At 38.5% G+C, this 19779-nt stretch overlaps 4 protein-coding genes across 4 annotated transcripts; 2 read left to right on the forward strand and 2 right to left on the reverse strand.

Moving 5' to 3' along the window:
• Positions 1–503: 503 nt before the first annotated feature.
• Positions 504–2182, reverse strand: CBG12626 (the record flags this gene model as incomplete). The annotated part of the gene is made up of 10 exons (XM_045240421.1): positions 504–682; positions 727–887; positions 935–1101; positions 1149–1230; positions 1276–1367; positions 1413–1520; positions 1566–1709; positions 1756–1837; positions 1888–2005; positions 2050–2182. 10 exons carry the CDS (start codon positions 2180–2182, stop codon positions 504–506), a joined length of 1266 nt encoding a protein of 421 aa, XP_045094922.1.
• Positions 2183–2724: 542 nt separating this feature from the next.
• Positions 2725–4721, reverse strand: CBG12627 (the record flags this gene model as incomplete). Its single annotated transcript, XM_002640082.1, has 7 exons — positions 2725–2927; positions 3090–3252; positions 3518–3563; positions 3611–3678; positions 3725–3815; positions 3875–3988; positions 4552–4721. The coding sequence occupies 7 exons, from the start codon at positions 4719–4721 to the stop codon at positions 2725–2727; spliced, it is 855 nt and encodes a 284-aa protein (XP_002640128.1).
• Positions 4722–8588: 3867 nt separating this feature from the next.
• On the forward strand, positions 8589–11819 carry Cbr-snt-4 (the record flags this gene model as incomplete). Its single annotated transcript, XM_002640083.1, has 7 exons — positions 8589–8631; positions 10045–10163; positions 10594–11037; positions 11083–11177; positions 11227–11381; positions 11483–11640; positions 11688–11819. The coding sequence occupies 7 exons, from the start codon at positions 8589–8591 to the stop codon at positions 11817–11819; spliced, it is 1146 nt and encodes a 381-aa protein (XP_002640129.1).
• A 505-nt stretch (positions 11820–12324) lies between these two features.
• Cbr-npp-12 lies at positions 12325–19595 on the forward strand (the record flags this gene model as incomplete). The annotated part of the gene is made up of 16 exons (XM_045240431.1): positions 12325–12436; positions 13183–13357; positions 13399–13547; positions 13652–13953; positions 13996–14257; positions 14308–14486; positions 14535–15821; positions 15887–16240; positions 16430–17000; positions 17048–17417; positions 17466–17852; positions 17897–18411; positions 18455–18786; positions 18834–19146; positions 19194–19418; positions 19465–19595. 16 exons carry the CDS (start codon positions 12325–12327, stop codon positions 19593–19595), a joined length of 5664 nt encoding a protein of 1887 aa, XP_045094923.1.
• Between the last annotated feature and the right edge of the window lie 184 nt (positions 19596–19779).

The raw sequence follows: 19779 nt of genomic DNA on the forward strand, positions 1-19779 counted from the left end.
TCATTTTGCTTCAGTTTCATTTAAGAAAGTCTCCAATCCGTCGTACCACCAAAATTTGGAACTTTCGGAATTCAGAAGTTTCTGAAAATTCGGTAATCCTGAAATTTGGACATTGGAAGTTCAGAAGTTTGGAAACAGACTATGAGGAATATGTCAAAAAGTGTCTGAAAGAGGATTCTAAGATCGATTGCTCAAACGTCAATCCAAATCAACTAACTGGAGATGAAGTAAGAAATAGTCTACTGTAAACACTCTAATCGAACGCCACCCCTAAAGTTGAGCCAATTTATCCCTGTTCCTGTAAAAGATATAAAAAGGTTGTCAACTGATAAAATTTTAATCATAATATTCAAAAGTACTTTGTTAGTTGACACATTCTTGATATCTTGCATAGGAATTGTGATAATAGACTCTTCGTTAACATTCAGATAATAACACAAAATCTCTTTATTCATGAAAATTGCTGACATATGATCTGCAAAAACTTTTCTGTGTGCGGAATATCAGTTTTTAGTGAATTGATCAAAATGAACTATGTTGATCGGAGAAGTTGATTGTGTATTCTTCTGAAGGATATCTCGAATCATCATGACGACTCCATGCATCGTGGGTCTTCTGGTTGGATTTGGATGAGTAGTGCGAGAAATCAGATGACGCATCTCATTCAGAGCACGTGGCTCTTCTGAAAAACAATCATGGAAAAAAAGCTCAAAAAAACTTCCGGACCTGACTCTTCTTTGTAAGATTGAATCAAATCCGGTTTGAGGATTTGCTCAAAAAGACGACCCAAATTGAATACTCCACTTTCTTTGGTTAGCTTCCGAGTGAATGCAACTTCTGGAGCAGTGGAATCATAATCAACCACATGAACAGTGTTGTCCGATTTCCTGTTATAATTGAATTATATTATTTTCAGCACACTTTTTCTACTGACCCCTGAATGAGCAATCCGTTAGCTCCACTGAAAACCAGTTCGTAATTCTTCATTGTTTTTGGTTTGAAGCCAGCAAACTCAACGTAGAAGTTTTCCATTTGAGATGCTCCGTGGTAGATATCACATTGATGGAGTTCCGAGAGAATACGAACTGCAGAAGAGCAGAACTGAAAAAAAATAATATAAAATCCAATGACAGATCAAAATGAGGGACCTTGATTCTTTGGGTCAAATCCAATTCAGACTGACGGGTTTTCAGAAAACTCTCCAATAGACTTCCCAGTTCAACTTTGTTTCTAAAAGTATCACATTTTTTTTGCTCTCTTTTCTATTTCACCTACTCATAGATCAAAGTGGGCGGAGTCAATATTGCTCCGATTGGAAGACGAATCGGAAGATTTTTATTTGAGAGAGCCTTCCCATTGACAATTTTCTGAAATTAAATGATTTTCAAGACTTTCAAGCACCTTAAAATGACCTCAAAGAAAACTTTATGGTCTGTGGAACCTGGTCTACAATGCAAAATCTGTTCGAAAATTGCCTCTTTGATTTTGCCGTCGGCAAACTTCATCTCTCCGGTGTAGATCTAAAATTGGCATAGTTCTAGTAATCTCTTATTCTTCCTCCTTACCATTGTTTGGATATCTCTATACAATGATTTCTGATTAGTAATCAGTTTATCCGTCAAATGAATGTTGTGCATTACGGTAGATGATTGTCCCAGAAGACAATCCATCGACAAGTTCTCATCCAAAACTCCGCAAAGAATATCAATCTAAAAGAAACTAATTGGATGAGCAGTTTCAGATTTGAACGATTACATTCTCATTTTTCAATTGATAAATTAATTTTCTCATGGAAGAAGCACGTGCGAAGATCAATCCGGGAATGACATACTCTTTTCTAGAAACAGGAGTATAAAATTAAATTTATTGAAGAAATTGAGCTCTCACCCTGATTGCTCAATACGAAGATTGATAACACGTGGTCCCTCCTTTTTGGTCTTGTTAGGATGAGCAACAATCGAAAGGTAAAGAATGCCTTCGAGGTTTGTAGAAACACAAAAGTCTCCTAAAATGTTCCTCTTTTGAGAATATTACACCTAAAAGATTAACCTGGATTTTTGAGCACAAAATTCTCAATAAATGGGATTGAAACATTGACGAACAAGGCATCTTTGATTTCTTCGTCGTCACTCATTGATCGTTTTGTAATTTCCACATTCGATTTCGATTCGACCAACGTCATCGCTTTGAATCGATAGAGTTTTGATCTTGAGATCAAAATATTGCTTGCCAAAAGTGTGGAATATCTTATTGGAATCACTTTTTTCCTTGGAGAAGATGTTTCTGAAAAAATATGTGGAATCGAGATTCACGTTCCTTGCTGTCCAGTTGAACAATGTTTTGAACTAGAAAAAGATATTCCCATGCAGATTAGTTCAACATGAAATTTCGAATTTTCTAGGATTTACAGTAATCTCTGACTACAGTAATTCACTTCATTATTCTTTGAATTTTTGAATTCTTTAAAGATTTGTCATTTTCAATACTTGAAATTCTAAAAATCTGAAAAATCCGAAAATCGGGAATTCTGTAAACTTAAAAAGTTTAAAAAATATAAAGAAGCGGAAATATTCGAAACATCTGAAACTTGGGATATCCCGAAATCTGAAAAATCTGGAAGCTTCGAAAATCTAGAAATCTGAAAAATCCGAAAATTATAAAACATTGAGAATCGGAAAACCTGAACATTCTGGAATTTTCAAAAATCTAAAAATCTAAAAAATCTTAAACATCTGGAAGCCAAATTGGAAGAGCCAGAAAAATCAGAAACTTTGAAAAAATCAGAAAATCAGGAAACCTGACAAATTTGGAAAATTTTAAAAAACTCTGAAAATTCTGGAAGCTTCGAAATTCCGAAATTCTGGAAGATGCAAAAATCTGAAAGCCCGGATTACCTAAGAATCGGAAAAATTTGAAATTCAAGAAATCTGGAAATCTAAGAACTTTGAGAATGTGAAAAAAAAGTTTGAGGTATTTCAAGATCTAAAAATGCTAAAAGCGTCAAAAACCGTGAAATTTAGAGAAACTGAAATATCTGAAAAATTTGAAGATTTGAAAATTCTGGAAATTTCAAAAATCTTAAAACCAACAATTTTGAAAAATCTGAAATTCTAAAAATAGGAAAATTCTGGAACCTTCAAAAATGTGAAAAAGTGAAAAAAAAAGCTGAAGCATTTGAAAAATATGAAAACCTGAACAAATCTGAAAATCTTGAGAATCAAATAGTGTGTGAGCTACGGAAAATAGGGGGATCTGAAAAATCTGAAAACCGTTAAAAAAAACTGAAAACCGTTAAAGGAGGCCAGACACCAAAAAAAAAAGTTTTCCTGATATTTTGCATAGAGAACCCCCATGAGGCACAGGTGATTCGCGCAGCGTTTATAATAGGTGAAATATTGTTCCCGGAAAGACGCCATGGGTACATCGGAACATGACTGCCGCAGGTCATTTACAGACCAATCGCGAACGCGCCACCGCAAACGACCAATATTCGCCCTATCGCGAGCAAATCTCCTACAATTGGCTTGTCGCGAGGGCTATAAATGGGATATATTTTTTCGAATCTGGAAGCTAGCAGTTGCTAAAAATTGTTTATTGCACAGAAAAAAACAAGGAAAAACGAAAACAGAAGTTATCGGCTGGAAATTTTCTCGAAATCAGCGAATTTGACACTTCCGACTGAAATCTAAAGTTTTTTCTCAGATTTTTTTTCAAATCTACCCACCGTTCCAGTTTTTCTTCCTTCCTCTTTCTCAGCCGTTTTTTTTCCGGAGTACTCAGTGGACGTACCAGAAAATTGAGAATTTCCTGGCTCTCTGTAAAAATTGGATTTGAAATTCGGACTTTCTGAAAGCTTCTTACCTTTTGAAAGTACAGTAGCAGTGCTATCTCCTGAATAAACCAAAATTTCGACAATACTGGCTGATACAGTATTCTAGTATGCTCTTGTAGGTTAAATAATAATTTACGGACAAAATTGCTAAGGAAACTGAAAAAAACGATGAAAAATAACCGAAATAGATGAAAGAACTTCGAAAAAGGAAAAACAAGAATTTTTTCGCGACGGGTCAATTGTAGACCTTTTATAGGGTCAGTTAGTAAGATACACAATGTGCTCGTGAATGTTCAATTGTAGAAGCACTAGTTTGCGGTAGGTGAGTAATTGGGTCGTTTATAGCTCTTCATCTGTAATTGGTCAATCACGAATCACCTGTGTACGGGGGCGCAAAGGCGCCGGACGACCGATGGTCTATATAAGCGCAACGCGATTTCGTCCTCCGAACTGTCCCCCGAAATTTTTGCTGTCTCGCCTCCTTTAAAATTGGAAAAATCTAGAAGCAACGGAAAAGTAAAAAATCTGGTATTGATAATGTTGTTTTTTTTCTTCACTTTTTTCAATTCTAGGAAGTCTTTCTTCCAATTCTTTTTTTCCATTTTCTTTTTTTCTCATTTTTCAAAACTTTTTCCGGTTTCCCTGAAATGCCACAACAACATTTTTCCATTCTCCTTTTCTCGTTTTTTTGAACCAGTACGACACATAAAATTTATGACTTTGCAAGCTCCTCGGAGCCTCCAAAAAGTGACCCCTTTGGTTTGGTCTTCGTAAAAAAGTATATGATTTCTTCTTCTTTTCTGCTTTCCCAGGAATAAAACTGGATTGTCGAATTCATCCTTCTTCTCCTGATGTCAGGAAATCGAAAAAAGGAGTTGGTCGTGCTCATTCCAAAAACAAACAGAAAGATCTATCATCCATCGGTTATCGCCATTCCTTTCTCTTTTTTTTTTGTTGTTTAGTTTAAAAGGTTTTGTCTCTTGGGAAACATTCGAAGGATTCAAAGATTTCTGTTTGAAGACGTGGTTTTGATGAAAAAGCCATTCCGAGAATAAGTCGGAAAAAGGAAGACAACGATACTTTTTTGTATGAACGACTCCCTTGTCGATTTAAAAAACTGAGTTCATTTGGATCAGAATTTTCGGAAATTTGAGGTTTTATAACAAACAAGTCACCTGATCCCTTTTAATAATTGACTTTTCTGCTCAAGTAGGTCTCTACATTGTTTTGTTTTTTGAAAAGTTAATTAATTTAGAATTCGAAGCTCATTTCAAGTGGACTTCCTTCCTCATTCTCTTCCCCCATTCCACTCAATTTTAAAACTCAATTTCCTTCTTGCAAACTTTGCAGCTCATTTGGAGTCTAATTTAGCTTTTTTTTCTGAAATCTTTTTTGTTTGGTCAATCTATTTTCTTTTGCTTCTTTGAAAGTGTCAATCACACGAGAACAACCGAGCAATTTTCGGACTATTCTCTTTTGAGTGACGTTGATTTGATGGGATTCTGTGTAGTCGTGGGTTGATGAGTTCTTTTCAGAAATTATGGGGGCTCAGAAATCAAGTGAAGATTCTAATACCTAAAACCTGAAAACCTTGTGGTTAATCTCAATCTCTTTGAGTAGGTTTATAGAATTTTTTTAGAATTACAAGATCTTATCAGGAAGATTATCTGGTTTTCAAAATCTCATATCGCCAATCAAAGAGAAAGGAAATTGAGGAAGTTTTTTTTCAAAAAATGAGTGTTCAATTTTATTCCCGAGTTATTCCCTATGCCTATGGCTCCAATCCTACAAAATTCTGCACACCATCTTTTTGTTTTCTTTTTTTCTACAAAATTTGTCAATCACATTAATGATCACTTCTGAAATATTCACATCCTCTGTTTTTGTATGAATGACGAGGATTTTCTCCAATATTCGTATTATCTAGACTAGAAAGCTTAGCAGGGTCAGAAAAAAAGCATAGACATATATGTCAACAAAGTCATAAAATCAGGTAGAAGACAAAATAGTCGTTTTCCTGCATTCATAAAAAAATTTCGGACCACGGTAGTCTAGAAACTTTTTCTCGCTCTTTTTCCATTTTTCGATCTTTTTTTCATAGCATATTTTTCCATACATTATTCACTAGTAAGAAAGTTCCTAGAAGTCAGATGACATAAAAAAACGACCAAAAAGAGGTCGATTCGCTTGGTGGGGTTCATTCAGAACAAGAAAAAAGAAAAAAGGAACGTAGTATAATTGAATTCGACTTTTTTCGAGACACTTGGTTTTAGAGAAATGTGTTCCTGGAAAATTGCTAAATATATTCTGAGAATTATCAGATTAGCTTCTGTCACAAATTTCCAATCTCTTTTTTTTTGCCACTTCCTTGTTAATTTATCAATAGTGCCTGACTTCAAATTTGTTGCCATGAAAATATCAAATCTCTCATAAGATATACTCGTGAGAAGTTTGAACTTATCCTTTTGTGCTCAAGATTGAAAAGGGAAAACCTATAATTTAACATAGCCTTTCACATTGGAATTTTCTCTAGATGTTGAATTCTAACTAAAACTGACATCATAAACATATTTCTTATTCTTTCCGTTTCCTTCTCAACTCTAAAAGTCTATCGCATAGTTTAAAGTCTTTAACTGAGTCTTTAATTCATTTTCCGTTTCACTTCCTCTCTAGATTTTCCCACGCGGATTGAGCCATCTCTTCTTTTGAATGAGAAGTGAAAGAGAGTGGCAGCAATTATGATGCCGTGAAGTCACATGACAAGATTATGAAAAGATTGTAAAATTTTGATTGTAAAAATATTCACATCCTCTGTTTTTGTATGAATGACGAGGATTTTTTCCAATATTCGTATTATCTAGACTAGAAAGCTTAGCAGGGTCAGAAAAAAAGCATAGACATATATGTCAACAAAGTCATAAAATCAGGTAGAAGACAAAATAGTCGTTTTCCTGCATTCATAAAAAAATTTCGGACCACGGTAGTCTAGAAACTTTTTCTCGCTCTTTTTGAGAAGTGAAAGAGAGTGGCAGCAATTATGATGCCGTGAAGTCACATGACAAGATTATGAAAAGATTTTTCTGCAAGGTATGGACTTTAGACTCTTTGCGTCTTATGATTGAGAGGTTTGAATCTTTCGAGATACTAGACAAGGTATGAACCAATGAGCAATTTTTAGATAAGTGAATGCGTGACTGCTTCTGGAACTTACCGTAAACACTCTAACAGAATGCCCCTGAACCGTCAACGTTGAGCCCCTATAGCTCATTTTCTGTTACAGATATCAAAAAGCAACCAACTGACAAAATGTTTATCATAATATCAAAAATATTCTGTCTGTTGATCACTTTCTGATATCTTGTACAGGAACCGAGATAAATTGGCTCAACGCTGGCATAGCAAAACAGGCAATATATTCAATGTCAGTCTCATTCGCCCATCAGAAACTTACGCATTGATTTATTTTTGTCTAGCTGGCGAATCTCATTTACTCCTAAAATCCAATATTTCATGACATGTTAATGACCTTTGAATTTCCAGACAAAAAAATGAATGGCAGGTGGAAAGGATCTTCTTTAAGAAGAGAAGAAGAGAAGTGACATTTCCTTTTTTTTTCTTCCTGAACTTTCTCCGATTTTCTCTTAAGGGATTAACATATTCATGAAAAGGGTTGTAGAGCATTCCGATTACGGAATGTTAGCTGACATCTAAGCTAATTTCTCAAGACCTACATTGTTAGAACATTTAAGAAAAGGAGCAGATTTTTGCTGATTCATGACCTTCTAAGTTCGAACGTCTCCAATTTCAGTATCTCATGTTTCGTGTAATACCGGGAATGAAAATCGAAGACTACCGTAATCACTCTAATAGTGTGCCACTCAAACCATCAATTTTATCTCATTTCTTGTGAAAGGTATCAAAAAGTGGTCAACTGACAGAATGTTTATCATAATACTACAATATTTTTAATGCAATATTTTGTCAGTTGACTACTTTTTGATATCTTTCAAAGGAAATGAGATATATGTGTTAAATGTTTACGGCTTGAGTGACACTCTATTAGAGTGGTATTCAGATCTAAGCATATTCTATAGTTTCTGTATTTCCAGATTTGTTTGTTCTGTTTTCTTTCATTTCCATTTCGTATAAAATGTTCTTCTTTCCTTAACCTTTTGCCTCTGTGGAGGAGGAAAAGTGGTCATAAATCAGAGCTACCGTAGTCTCGATTCTCTTCAATCCCTTTCAATTACTTCTCCCTTCTTCTTCTTCTTTTTCACACCATATCCTTTTTCTTTTCCTCTAATCTCATCTCGCACTTTTCACACCTCCTTCTGCTCCATCAGTCTTCTTCTCCCTCTCCTTCTACTTCTTCTTCTCCCATCTCATCGCCCTTTTGTGACGTCGCCTGGCGCGAAGCGGGACGCGTCGCGGCTCCGATTTTAAGAAAAAAGAAGAGAAGCGAAAGAAAAAGAGGCAACAAGTGCTCCATACTTATTCGTCATCCATTTTTTTTTCTCCCTCTCTCCTCCCATCCTTTTCAGCTGACACACAACGTCTTCTACCCCCCCCCCCAAAACTGACTCCGCCCACTTCTCTGCCTTCTCTCCCACGTCGTTCTCTTTCCACTTTTCTTCGTCTGTCTTCTTTTCTTTTTCTTCTTTTCTGGTTCAGAGCTCCCAGAGCAAGCTCACTCACTTATTTCTTTTTTTCGGTCGACGCCTTCTTCAAGCGATCGACACAGTCGTCCTTTCGTCACATGCCCCATTATCAGCCGGGGTTGGCGAAGAGCGCGGGACATGGTATGTTAAATGAATTTAAAAATATTTAAAAGACAAAGGAGAATTTGTAAATTGTATGTAATCATGTCAGAAGAGGTACGAATTCTGAAAATTTGAGCCGGAATAATTTTTGTATTATCTTTTTCCAATATCTTCCAGCTGCTCTTGTCTGGAACTATGATTAGTCTGAGCAATTCTTCTCCCAGAAATACGAATCAATGATCACAAACCGCTATAATATATTCAGAATGTCCCGTGGGTGTTCATGATTCAATTCATATATCCCGATGATGTTTTTCTCTCGAGATTTCTCATTTAACGAACTTTTCCCCCTCGAAAACAAACCTCAAGTACAACGTACACACTCCTCTTCTGATTCTTCTGATTTTTTGAAAACAGAACCATTTGATTTCTAAGAAGGATACGAACCTCATAATTTCCTTTTCTCCTGATTGACTTGTTTACCCTTTTTGAAAAACCACTTCACTCGAAATTGATCGTAGAGAAATCCGTCTTTCTCTCTCATGCCAAAATAGCCACCGTCATTGGGATTCCGCAGTAATTTGACACTCTTTATGAGGACTTGCCTGCAGAGAAAAAGTTGGGAATATTCTAGGACACTACATTTTGACGTCATCTCAAATCTCGCTAATGTGTTCAATGGACATCACGAACACCTTTCTCATTTAAAGCATCAGCCTCCTATTAACATCACTTGCGTCTGATTTAAATATTGAATTAGAGGAAAGGAGAAACAAGTTTTAGGAAGCAAGACACTAAATTTCCGGTCACAAATTAGAAATATAATTTTCCATACATGACATCACTTTTAGATTTTACTTGAGATAAGACCAATTTCTTCGGAAACCCTATTCGACCAGAAGGGCTTAGGTAAGGATAATCTTCGTGCGGAGGCGTACTTAACTCTTCTTCATCTGTCATACTCTCTTTTTTCTAGACTTCCGTTTCGGCGAATCCCGGCGATATTCACAAATTATATGTGCTCCGGGACAAGGAAATCCTTTTGTTCTTCCTTGTTTTTTTTCTATTCTTTTCTTTTCATTTTTGTCCATCCGTTTTCCCATCTTGACATGTTATTGTTGTCATTTCCGTGAGTCTCTCGGGCAGACCATCCGAATTATTCAGCACGTTCAACTGAAGAAAAAAAACGAGAAGCACAAAATGATTAAGGCAGTTGATTCTGTTGAGAAGTAGAAATAATGACGCATTTGGAATGAGGCTTAATTGAGAGGGATCTTGAGAGAACTGCCTAGAGCTCAGAGATTATTTGAAACTTGTTTTGAGAGAGTTTCCTGATATAGCAACATTCATATGAATAGATGATCAAAAATTATTCATAGAAAAAGATATGATCAAGAAATTAAAATGACAGGATTACTGTACCAGCAACATTTAAAGAACTAATATTTTCAGAATGGTTCTATCTTGGAATTGGTGGAGCCGTCGGTCTCGCGGCTCTTGTAGCCGTTGCCGCCCTACTCGCTGTTCGTAAACGTCGTCAATACCCATCACTTCTGCTTCCCCCGAAACAGGTCAGTAAGAGATCAGAGTGAACCATAGCAAAATTAATTTTATTAATTCTAAATTATATATCCTTCTTTGAGTCACACGAGCTTCTTATGTATAGTACATCTAGACTTTCCTGGTTCAGAAAAGACCAGTGAAAGGACATTTGTACTTTTCAGTCCTATTGTTTTTGTGCTCTCTTTTCGAAATTACTTAAAACATGGTATTGGTTTCTATTTCCAGAACATTCTCTATTTTCTTTTTAGAAGAACAGAAGACGTCACGAAAATTTCCAGTGTTTGTTCCTAGAAAGGAGGGAAACGAAAAAAGGCATCTTTCTCATTTCGTCTCTAAAATTTCATTAGGATAAAAAAGAAAAGACATGGGGATGTTTGTTTACAACTATAGGATACCAGACCAAGGACTACATCCCATCAAATCTTTCTATTTTTTTAGGTGATTGCTGTCCGTGGAGGATTTCCAAAAGGTCCCGGCGGACTCAAACAAAGCCCATCCCCTCTTCAATCGCCTCTTTCAAATGACTCGACTCCATCACCAATCGTTCCACTGCAGACTCTTTTGGAAGACAGAACCAGAAAACTGTCTCCTTCGGAACTTCCATCAGAACGTGGAAACATCTCGTTCACTCTCAGCTATGATCCTCATACACTGACTCTTCTTGTCAGCATCATCAACTGTAGAAACCTTTGCGAGATGGTGGTGTCTCGTGATGGACAATGTCTTCTTGACCCTTATGTCAAACTTCAACTTCTTCCGGAGCGAGAGCATCGTGTAAAAACTCGCATTGTTCGCTCAACAACCAATCCAGTCTATGAAGAGCAGTTCGCCATGTATGGAGTCACTCACGAACAAGTCAACTTTGCCACGTTGCACTTCCAGGTGAACTATAAAAACACTGTAACTAAAGCATCGATTTACTTTTAGGTCGTTGCCTTCGACCGTTACTCTCGTGATACAGTCGTTGGAGAGTGTGTCTACAGACTGGCCGATGCTGAACTTCAAGTTCACAACGAGATGAGGTAAACTATTTTATTTCCTGCTAACTTACTAATTCATGAATACTTGTAGAGTTGAGCTCCCTCTCCTCCCACGTGCTACGGATACTGTAGCTGCTCGTGGAGAACTTCTTCTTTCCTTAACCTATCAGCCAGCATTCAACAATTTGACTGTTGTCGTGCTCAAAGCTCGTGGGCTAGGAGGAAGAAATGATGCCGGAACTGCGGGTAAGTAGATGAAACATTTCTGCATCAGAAGATTTGAATAGAATATAAATTCAAAAGGAAATGCTTTTTTTTGACAATAAAAATAACTATTTTTGTTTCAGATCCATTTGTAAAGTTGTACTTGCGCAAAGAAAGTGGAGAACGTATTGCTAAGAAGAGAACGCATGTGAGAAGATCGACGTTGAATCCGGTTTACAACGAGTCATTCGTCTTTGAGCTTCCAGAAGATCGACTGGATCATTCTGTCATTGACCTACAGGTTTGTCATCAGGCCTAAAATTATTATTACTTTATTACGCTTTTTAGGTTATTAATCATGACCGCGTCAACCGAAATGACGTCATTGGAAGAGCTCTTTTGAACATGGAAGACTCACACGTCGTCGAAGTTCTCGAGAATCCAGGAAGACAAGTCGCTCAGTGGCATCATCTTGACTAATCCCCTTTTTTCTTATCCCTTCAAAAGCTTTTGTGTAGATTTCTACAGGTTTTCGAACCTATTCCATTCTTCCACCCGCTCTTTTTTCTTTACTGACTCTCCCGTTGCACTGGAAAACAATTCTTGATCACCGAAATTTCGCTATACGTTGACATGATTTTTTGACACATGAACTCCCTCTCTCTCCTCCATCCTTCTCAAACTGAAACATCTAATGGAAACGACTAAAACTTTTCATAACAATAAAATTCTGTTCCAAATCTGTTATTTTTGGTTTTCTCAATTTTATATTACCTGAAATTCGAAAACACTAACAATAAGCAATACAATTTAATCATAATCTCACAGCTACAGTAATTTTTAGGGGCAATGATTATGAAGAAAATCCGGAAACTCATAAGAACAACAGAAAAATAAAAAACCTTTTTCAAACAACAGAACGATAAAGAAAAGGTACTTCTTTGTGTTTTTTTCGGACTTTTCCAACCTGAAGCTCTCGCACTCAATGAGGCTCCAAAGACTGAGATCAAAGATCTGCAAGAAGAAAAAAAGAAACTCAATGAACAAGGCGATAATTCAGAAGATAATCTTGAATGTATTTATGTTTTTCAAGAAGTGTTAATCAGAAAAGTTTGGATCGCTTTAGAAGCAACTTTGGAGTTTACTGCTCCTTAATCAGTGCGAAATGTCTATCTCAATTTTGTCGTTTCTGCTATTGTTGTCAATCTTTGCAATCTTTGTCATTGTTATTGTTTAGAAACTCTTGATTTTCAACCCATTTTATAGATAGAATAAAAGTTGGCCAAATAATTGGTTCGTTCTACTCGCGTTCCTCTCCAGTCGGCTATCCAGTAGCGGAGAGCACACCAACTGGGAGGAAAACAAAAAGTGGTAGGAACCATCTGGTAGGAAAAATGGGCGGAGTCGGAGGCGGAGCCTAATTTGCAACCCTGGCACGGTTTTGCCGCATGGTTTATTTTTACCATTTGGTACCTGGTCAAGAAAAAACCATGCGGCAAAACCGTGCCAGGGTTGCAAATTAGGCTCCGCCCATTTTTCCTCCCAGATGGTTCTTCCCACTTTTTATTTTCCTCCCAGTTGGTGTGCTCTCCAGTAGCGCACTACGGTTCACAATTTAGTTCATTGTCGTACATTCTGACACCGCGTGTTTGCGTACAACGAAGTTTTTCAAAATTTCTGAACTTGTCTTTTTGAAATTCAAGACTTTCGGAGCCAATTCGTACGATTGAACAAATCTTCTGCTTTTAATAATTTTGTACAAATATTTTTTCGTTTCTCACACTCCCAAGTTTGGAAAAATCGATTCGATAAGAGACTGATAGGCAAAATATCTTAAATTTAGGTGAGCAAGCCGAGTGGACTCATGATTCTACTCCGATTACTTGTTGCATTATTTATACTGCAATCAAACCAGCCTATAGGCTCAATGTTCCACGAGTATTGTTACCCTACCACCCAACTGTGCCAGTTTCATTCGTTTTGGAAGTAACTCATCCCACTGGAGGATGCTTCTCTTGGTAGGTCATTCAAGAAAAACAGATTATAACCTAGCTTACAGGAGATCCACCCGTCCGGATATTGTATCCGTCAAAAGCATAGTCACATCGGATGCAGGATGCTCTGATAAGGCCGAAATCCGCTCTGTTGCCAAGCCAGGAAGCGTTGGAAGTTCTGAACTTTCTGCAGTTATTTTTGCAGAAGATAAAGGTGAGTATAAATAAAGAGATGTAATAAATCGAATTCGTTCAGGTTCCGGCACTACATTGAGTTGTGGAGTTACTGTAGATGAAATCGCAACAATCAGCATCGAGACAACAACGAGGTGCTATTTGTCGATGCTGCGCCGGCACGAATGACTGTTGATGCGTTCAATGCTGACGGTGATCGCTTTTCAACTCTCAGCGAACTCGCTTTAGAATGGGAGCTCTCTTCAACATCATCCAATAAAGCCAAACCGCTTCGAATCGTTCCGTTTGAACAGTCAACTTACGAAGCTCCGTCAGAGATTGTGAAATTGGAAAAGAATAGAAAGAAAGGATACTTGATTTTGATTGAAGGAGTTGGGACTGGAACCGCTACGTTGACTACCAAGTTCAGCGATGCTTACTTGCAGGTAAATAATGATTATGTATTGGAAGAAATATAATCTTTGCAGAAAGTTGCTGCTCACAATGTTGAACTAGCAGTTGTTGCTAATCTTCTACTGGTTCCATCTCAAGACATTTACATGCCTGTTCACTCTGTCATTCCATTCCAAGTTCTCATTGTTAAGCAGCGCGGTACCGAAGTGGTCAATATGCCAAATCCATCTTACGAGCTGAAAATCGACGGGGTTGATGTCGCATCACTCGACAAAGCTACCTCATCTGTAAGAGCTTTATCAACAGGAAACACTGCTGTGCACCTTCTTAGCAGTCGTAAGTTACATTTTTGACATCTCTCAAAAAATCTGTGATGTTTTTTGCAGACGTTGATGTTCGTGCCAAGGCAGGTCTCCGCCCTCCTTCAACTGTAATCCATGTTGTGGACGCCGAATCCGTTCAATGGCACGTTTCCGGAGAAAATTGGATGCTTGAAACGGGAAAACAGTACACCATCAATGTTGAACTGCTGGACGAACACGGAAACGTTATGTTTGTATCTGATGTAAGACACTAGAGTTTCAGTTTACTCAATTTAAAATCATATTTTCAGAACTCTCGATTCGACACTCGAGTGGATGAAAATGTTCTTCGTGTTGACTTCAAATCAGAAAATGGCACATGGCTTCTCGTAACACCATTGAAGCCATCAAAGACAACTCTTCATACCAAGTTTGTCGCTATCATTGATGCTAATGGAAAAACCATCTCCCAAAGTGGGAAAATTGGCGGAGAGCAGAGAGCAACTATCGTGGATGCTGTGAGGATCGTACCACCAGTCATTTACTTGCCATTTGTCACCGAAAAAAGATCACAAATTGATTTGACAGCCACCGGTGGAAGTGGCTTATTCGATTGGTCTTCTGAAGATGATCATATTGCTACAGTTGATTTAACTTCTGGAAGATTGACTGCCAACTCGCTAGGAAATACAGTTGTACAGGCTACTGATAAAAGAAACGAGCAACTGAAGGATCGAGCAAGCGTTCACGTTCTTGAAGTATCAGGAATTGGATTCGGCGAAGCAGTACGCGAAACGTTCGTCGGAGAGAATCTTGAGCTAAATATCAAAGCAACCGGCCTCAATTCCGATGGAGTACTTGTGGAAATGTCCGACTGCCGCAATATTCGTGTTCATGTTCAGTTATCAGACAGTGCTCTTCTTCGACACGAATCTAATGTCGATTCTCATCTTCCAAAAGTTGGAACCGGTTGTGGAACTATTTCTCTCAAAGGATTATCTTCTGGAGATGCACGTGTTACCGTCAGCTACTTGGGACACAAGGCGAGCGTTGATGTTGCTGTCTACGAAAAGTTGAAAATATCCGAAGACTCGGCCGCCATCGCTCTTGGCAGTTCACATCATTTGGTTATTAATGGAGGACCACGGCCCTGGATTCTGGATCCTGCCAATTTCTACAAACGGAGAGAAACTTTAGATAAGAAATACGTTGATGTCACTTTCGAAAATGAGAAGGTCGTTTTCAAATGCGGTTCTTCTGAAATGACGGAATCTGTTCGTGTTCGTGTCGGAAATCAAAAGTCATCCACCCTTCCTCTTCCTATTCATTCTGATATCACCGTCTCGATTTGCTGTGCTAAACCAACTCGTCTAGAAATCTCTGAAAACAAACCACGTCTACCGAAGTGTCCTCTAAATGTGCATTCAATGCTCTCGGAATCTGAAAAAGAACTTGTGCTTCGAGGATCTGGAGCTTGTAATGGAGTCGTCACACCACTTGCATCTATCAATGGACTCTCGCCGAAATGGACAACATCCGATTCCTCGCTCTTGAAAATCAGACGTCAGGGAATTCAAAGTGAAGTTGCTGCAGGAAAGGTGAACTGCTAATAAGAAAACTACAAATCTCCTTATGTATATGTGGAAAAGTGTTTTTCTTACAGAAAGAAGGATCAGTAACTGTGCAAGCCCATGCAGGATCATTATCGGCCAAATACGAAGTCACAGTCACTCATGGAATCAGAATCGAACCAGCCCGACTGATTCTTTGGAATGAAGATATTTCAAAAGGAACTTTCACAATTGCCGGTGGTTCAGGTCATTTCCATGTAGACAATCTCCCAACACATAACACTCCTGTCGCTGTATCTCTTCTCTCTCGAAGTTTGACAGTAACACCAAAAAACAATGGAGAAATCAGTATAAGAGTTACGGATTCATGCTTGGTTGGACAGTATGCTGATGCTTCAGTCAAAATCGCTGATATTCATTCCCTGGCTATTGATGCTCCACAATACGTATGTTTTTAATTATATTCGGTGGTACAAAGTTCCCGGTTGAATTGTATTTTTGCTCCCCCTGTGTTGAAATTTGGTCTCGGTACGAAAACTTTGATTTCACCAGGAATTTTGTGCTGCTAAAACCCACTGTACCCCCCCCCCCAAATTTTTGGCCTTTCTTTTAAGTAAAATTATCTTGAATTACAGGTCGAAATTGGTCAAGAAGTTGAAGTCGAGATTCTTGCACAAGACGAGACAGGCGCATCATTTGAAAGAGAGCATCGTCCTCTAGCTGATGCGCAGCTTGATGTTAGCAATCAGCATGCAGTACTGACTAAAGTTGATGGCCTTCGATACAAACTTCGTGCCAACTCCATAGGAAGTGTATCTCTGTCCGCTACTTCGAAGTCTTCCTCTGGACGTGTTCTCTCCTCTCGCCTGCACACCGTTCAAATCTTCTCCCCAATTTTCCTTCAACCGAAAAGACTTACTCTCATTCCGGATGCTAAATTCCAGTTGGAAGTGGTTGGAGGTCCTCAACCAACTCCACCACTTGATTTCTCATTAAACAACTCAATGATTGCAACTATCGAACCAAATGCTCTAATCACTTCTTCTGAAATTGGATACACTTCAATCACAGGTACTGTTCGTGTTGGAGACGGACATGTCACAAAAGATTCCGTGGTTCTTCGTGTCGCTTCACTCGGAGGAATTGTTTTGTCAGCGTCGAGTCACAAAGTGGAAACTGGTGGAAGAGTTAATTTGAGATTGAGAGGTGAGTTGATTACTATCCGTTTTTCAGTTATTTATTCCCAATTATAGGTATCTTTGCGGGTGCCGAAGACGAAGAACCGTTCGCTTTTGGAGGAGCAATCTATCCGTTCAAGGTCACTTGGAGTGTCTCTGACCCATCTATCATTTCAACCACACATCCACTTGGTAGCGATGTTGTCGAACCTGCTGATAACCAATTTGCAATTTGGTTCGATGCGATTCGTAGTGGGTCCGTTACAGTGAAGGCTGTTGTTACCTTGAATGAGAAAGCGAGAAAGCACTTTGTTGGAAGAAGTACCAGCTTCACATCTGAAATAACGGTGACTGTTGAAGACGCTCTTTCGTTGGTGCATCCAGAAATGGCTGTGAACTCTGTTAGAGTTGCTCCGAATTCTCAACTAAAGATGCAAACAATCTGGTGAGTGGACCCCTTTTACTTTTGTGGTAAACCATAACACCTTTCTAGGTCTCAAGCTGCTTTCTCTGTTCCTTTGGAATTCTCAAACCGAATTTCGATCTCCTCTGAAGGTTTTCTTAGAACGAATGGAAAGGAAGGATCTGCCGCCGTTGCAGTGCGAAAACTTAATAGCCCAGACAATGAGACTGTGCTTATTCCAGTTACAGTATGTCCCACCAAAATAGTTGTTACATCAAGGTTATTGACCATTTTTCAGGTGTCTCGTGTTGCTTCTTTTGATATCTACCCTACCACAGAATTGAAAAGCGCATTCGAGAATTCTCCAATCGTTCATCTGCCCGTCGGAGCTCAAATTCAACTGAATGTCGTCCCACGGGATGCTCGAGGACGACGCCTGGCTGCAGCATCAAACAGCATAAATTTCAGACCACACAGGTTCAGTTGAACTTTTTTTGAATTTAGAAATTGTTTTTTTGTAGATTCGATTTGACCGACATTGTGGCTACGAATAACAATTTGACATTGACGATTACATTAAAAACTGCTGGAGATACTGTACTCCGAATTGGAGATGCTGCCAACATCCACATTTCTACTTTCATTCGTCTCTCTGCTTCAGAGTCTATACTTCCTCGTTCTGCGCATAAGCACGCTGAAGATCTTGTCGTCTCTGATGTTATTTGTCTTCAATCGAACATCCTCACCGGAGATGGGGCTCATTGGTCTTCTCAAAGCTCAAGTGAAGGAAGAATTAATTGGTTAAATGAACATCTCGGAGTAGCTCAACTCGCGAAAGCTGGCAATGCCTTTGTCAAATTGCACACCAGCCAGCAGACGATCCATTCGAAGATTTCGGTCCTGTTGCCTTCGTCTCTTCGTTTCCCAGAGCAGCATCCAGATTTCGTCAGCAACGATGAGCATTCAGTTTTTGTCATTCCAGTCACCGCCACCACCAATAACACTTCTAGGAACAAAGTTTCGTCCATCTACGGAGGTGAGAACATTTGCAGAATTCAATATTCATGCCTACTTTTCAGAATGCAATGCTGACCAGATTCGATCGTTTGACACAATCAGTGCTCCATTCGGATGCCAAGTTTCTTTCGTTCGAAAATCGAAGCATGTTTTGTCTGCTGTTAACTGGCTTACTGCGTCCGCTGTATTCAGCCCAACGTTTGGTTACGGATGTGAGATTCGAAGACTGGACACCAGCATTTCCACGTCATCCATTGCTGTACCGGAAGAACTTTTGAAGGATCAGGTTGATGCGAGAATCACTGCTAAATGGGTTTCTGATGGAACTGTTCAAGTGGATGAGGCTCAAGTTGATGTTCCATTCCACTTCGCCTTCATTGTGCAGGAAAAAGAGGTAATAATTTTTACTGATTTGTGATGTAATTTTTCTAAATTTCACAGCTTGTCTTCTCAAACATGAATCAAATCGATGCGGCACTTTCAATCTGGGTGCCTTTGTACGATTCGAAGAACATTGTTGTGTCTGGATGTGAAGGAGATATTGTATCGGTTGGAAAGACTAAATCAAGTGAACATCATTCAGCAAAAGCAAATATATTCTACAATGTCCATCTGAATGTCAAAGCTGCTGCACTGTTCACGGAGCATGCAAAGAAATGTCAGATAACTGTGGAGAACACATTGACTGGACAGATTGTACGAGTTCCAGTAACCGTTCAACTTTTAGACGAAACAGCAAAACAAGTATTCAATGGTAAGTGTTGATCTATAGCTTCTCAATTTCATTTATTTATTTTTCAGCTCTCGAAAGTCGAGGAATTGTTGATGTTCTTCTGATCCTCGCTCAAAAGTACTCTCATACCATTCCAACTCTTCTATGGACATGCTTCATTGCGTTCGTTATTCTCGTTATTGGAATATACGTCAAGACAAGTGTCTTCGATAAGTCTGGTTCTTTCGGTGATAACACTATCAATAATTCTGCTCATCACACTTCTATTGGCAGTTCATTCAACAGTACCAACGGTTAGTTTTTTTTGGGTTCAATTATTTTATAACAGACTCATTTCAGTGAGTCTCCGTGATCCAATATTCCGTTCAACACCAATCGCCGGATCCCCACAAGTTGCTCTTCCAACTCCACGTGATCGTCTTCGTAACAAAATGGGGTCTGGAGGCGAGAACCAATTATGGAGTTATTAAATATTTATTTCTCTCCAGTTGTTTTTTATGTAAAACTTTGTTTTTTGAAATGTTGTTGTTACACTTATGCTCCTCTTATCATCCTAACTATTTTTGGATTCTCCCCCTTCAGGTTAATTTTTTTTATAGCTGCTCAGTCTCCCTTTTTTCAACATAATTGTATCATGATTAAGAATCTAGCAAC

The sequence above is a fragment of the Caenorhabditis briggsae genome (assembly GCF_000004555.2).
Source record: "Caenorhabditis briggsae complete genome, chrI, whole genome shotgun sequence".
Lineage (NCBI taxonomy): Eukaryota > Metazoa > Nematoda > Chromadorea > Rhabditida > Rhabditidae > Caenorhabditis > Caenorhabditis briggsae.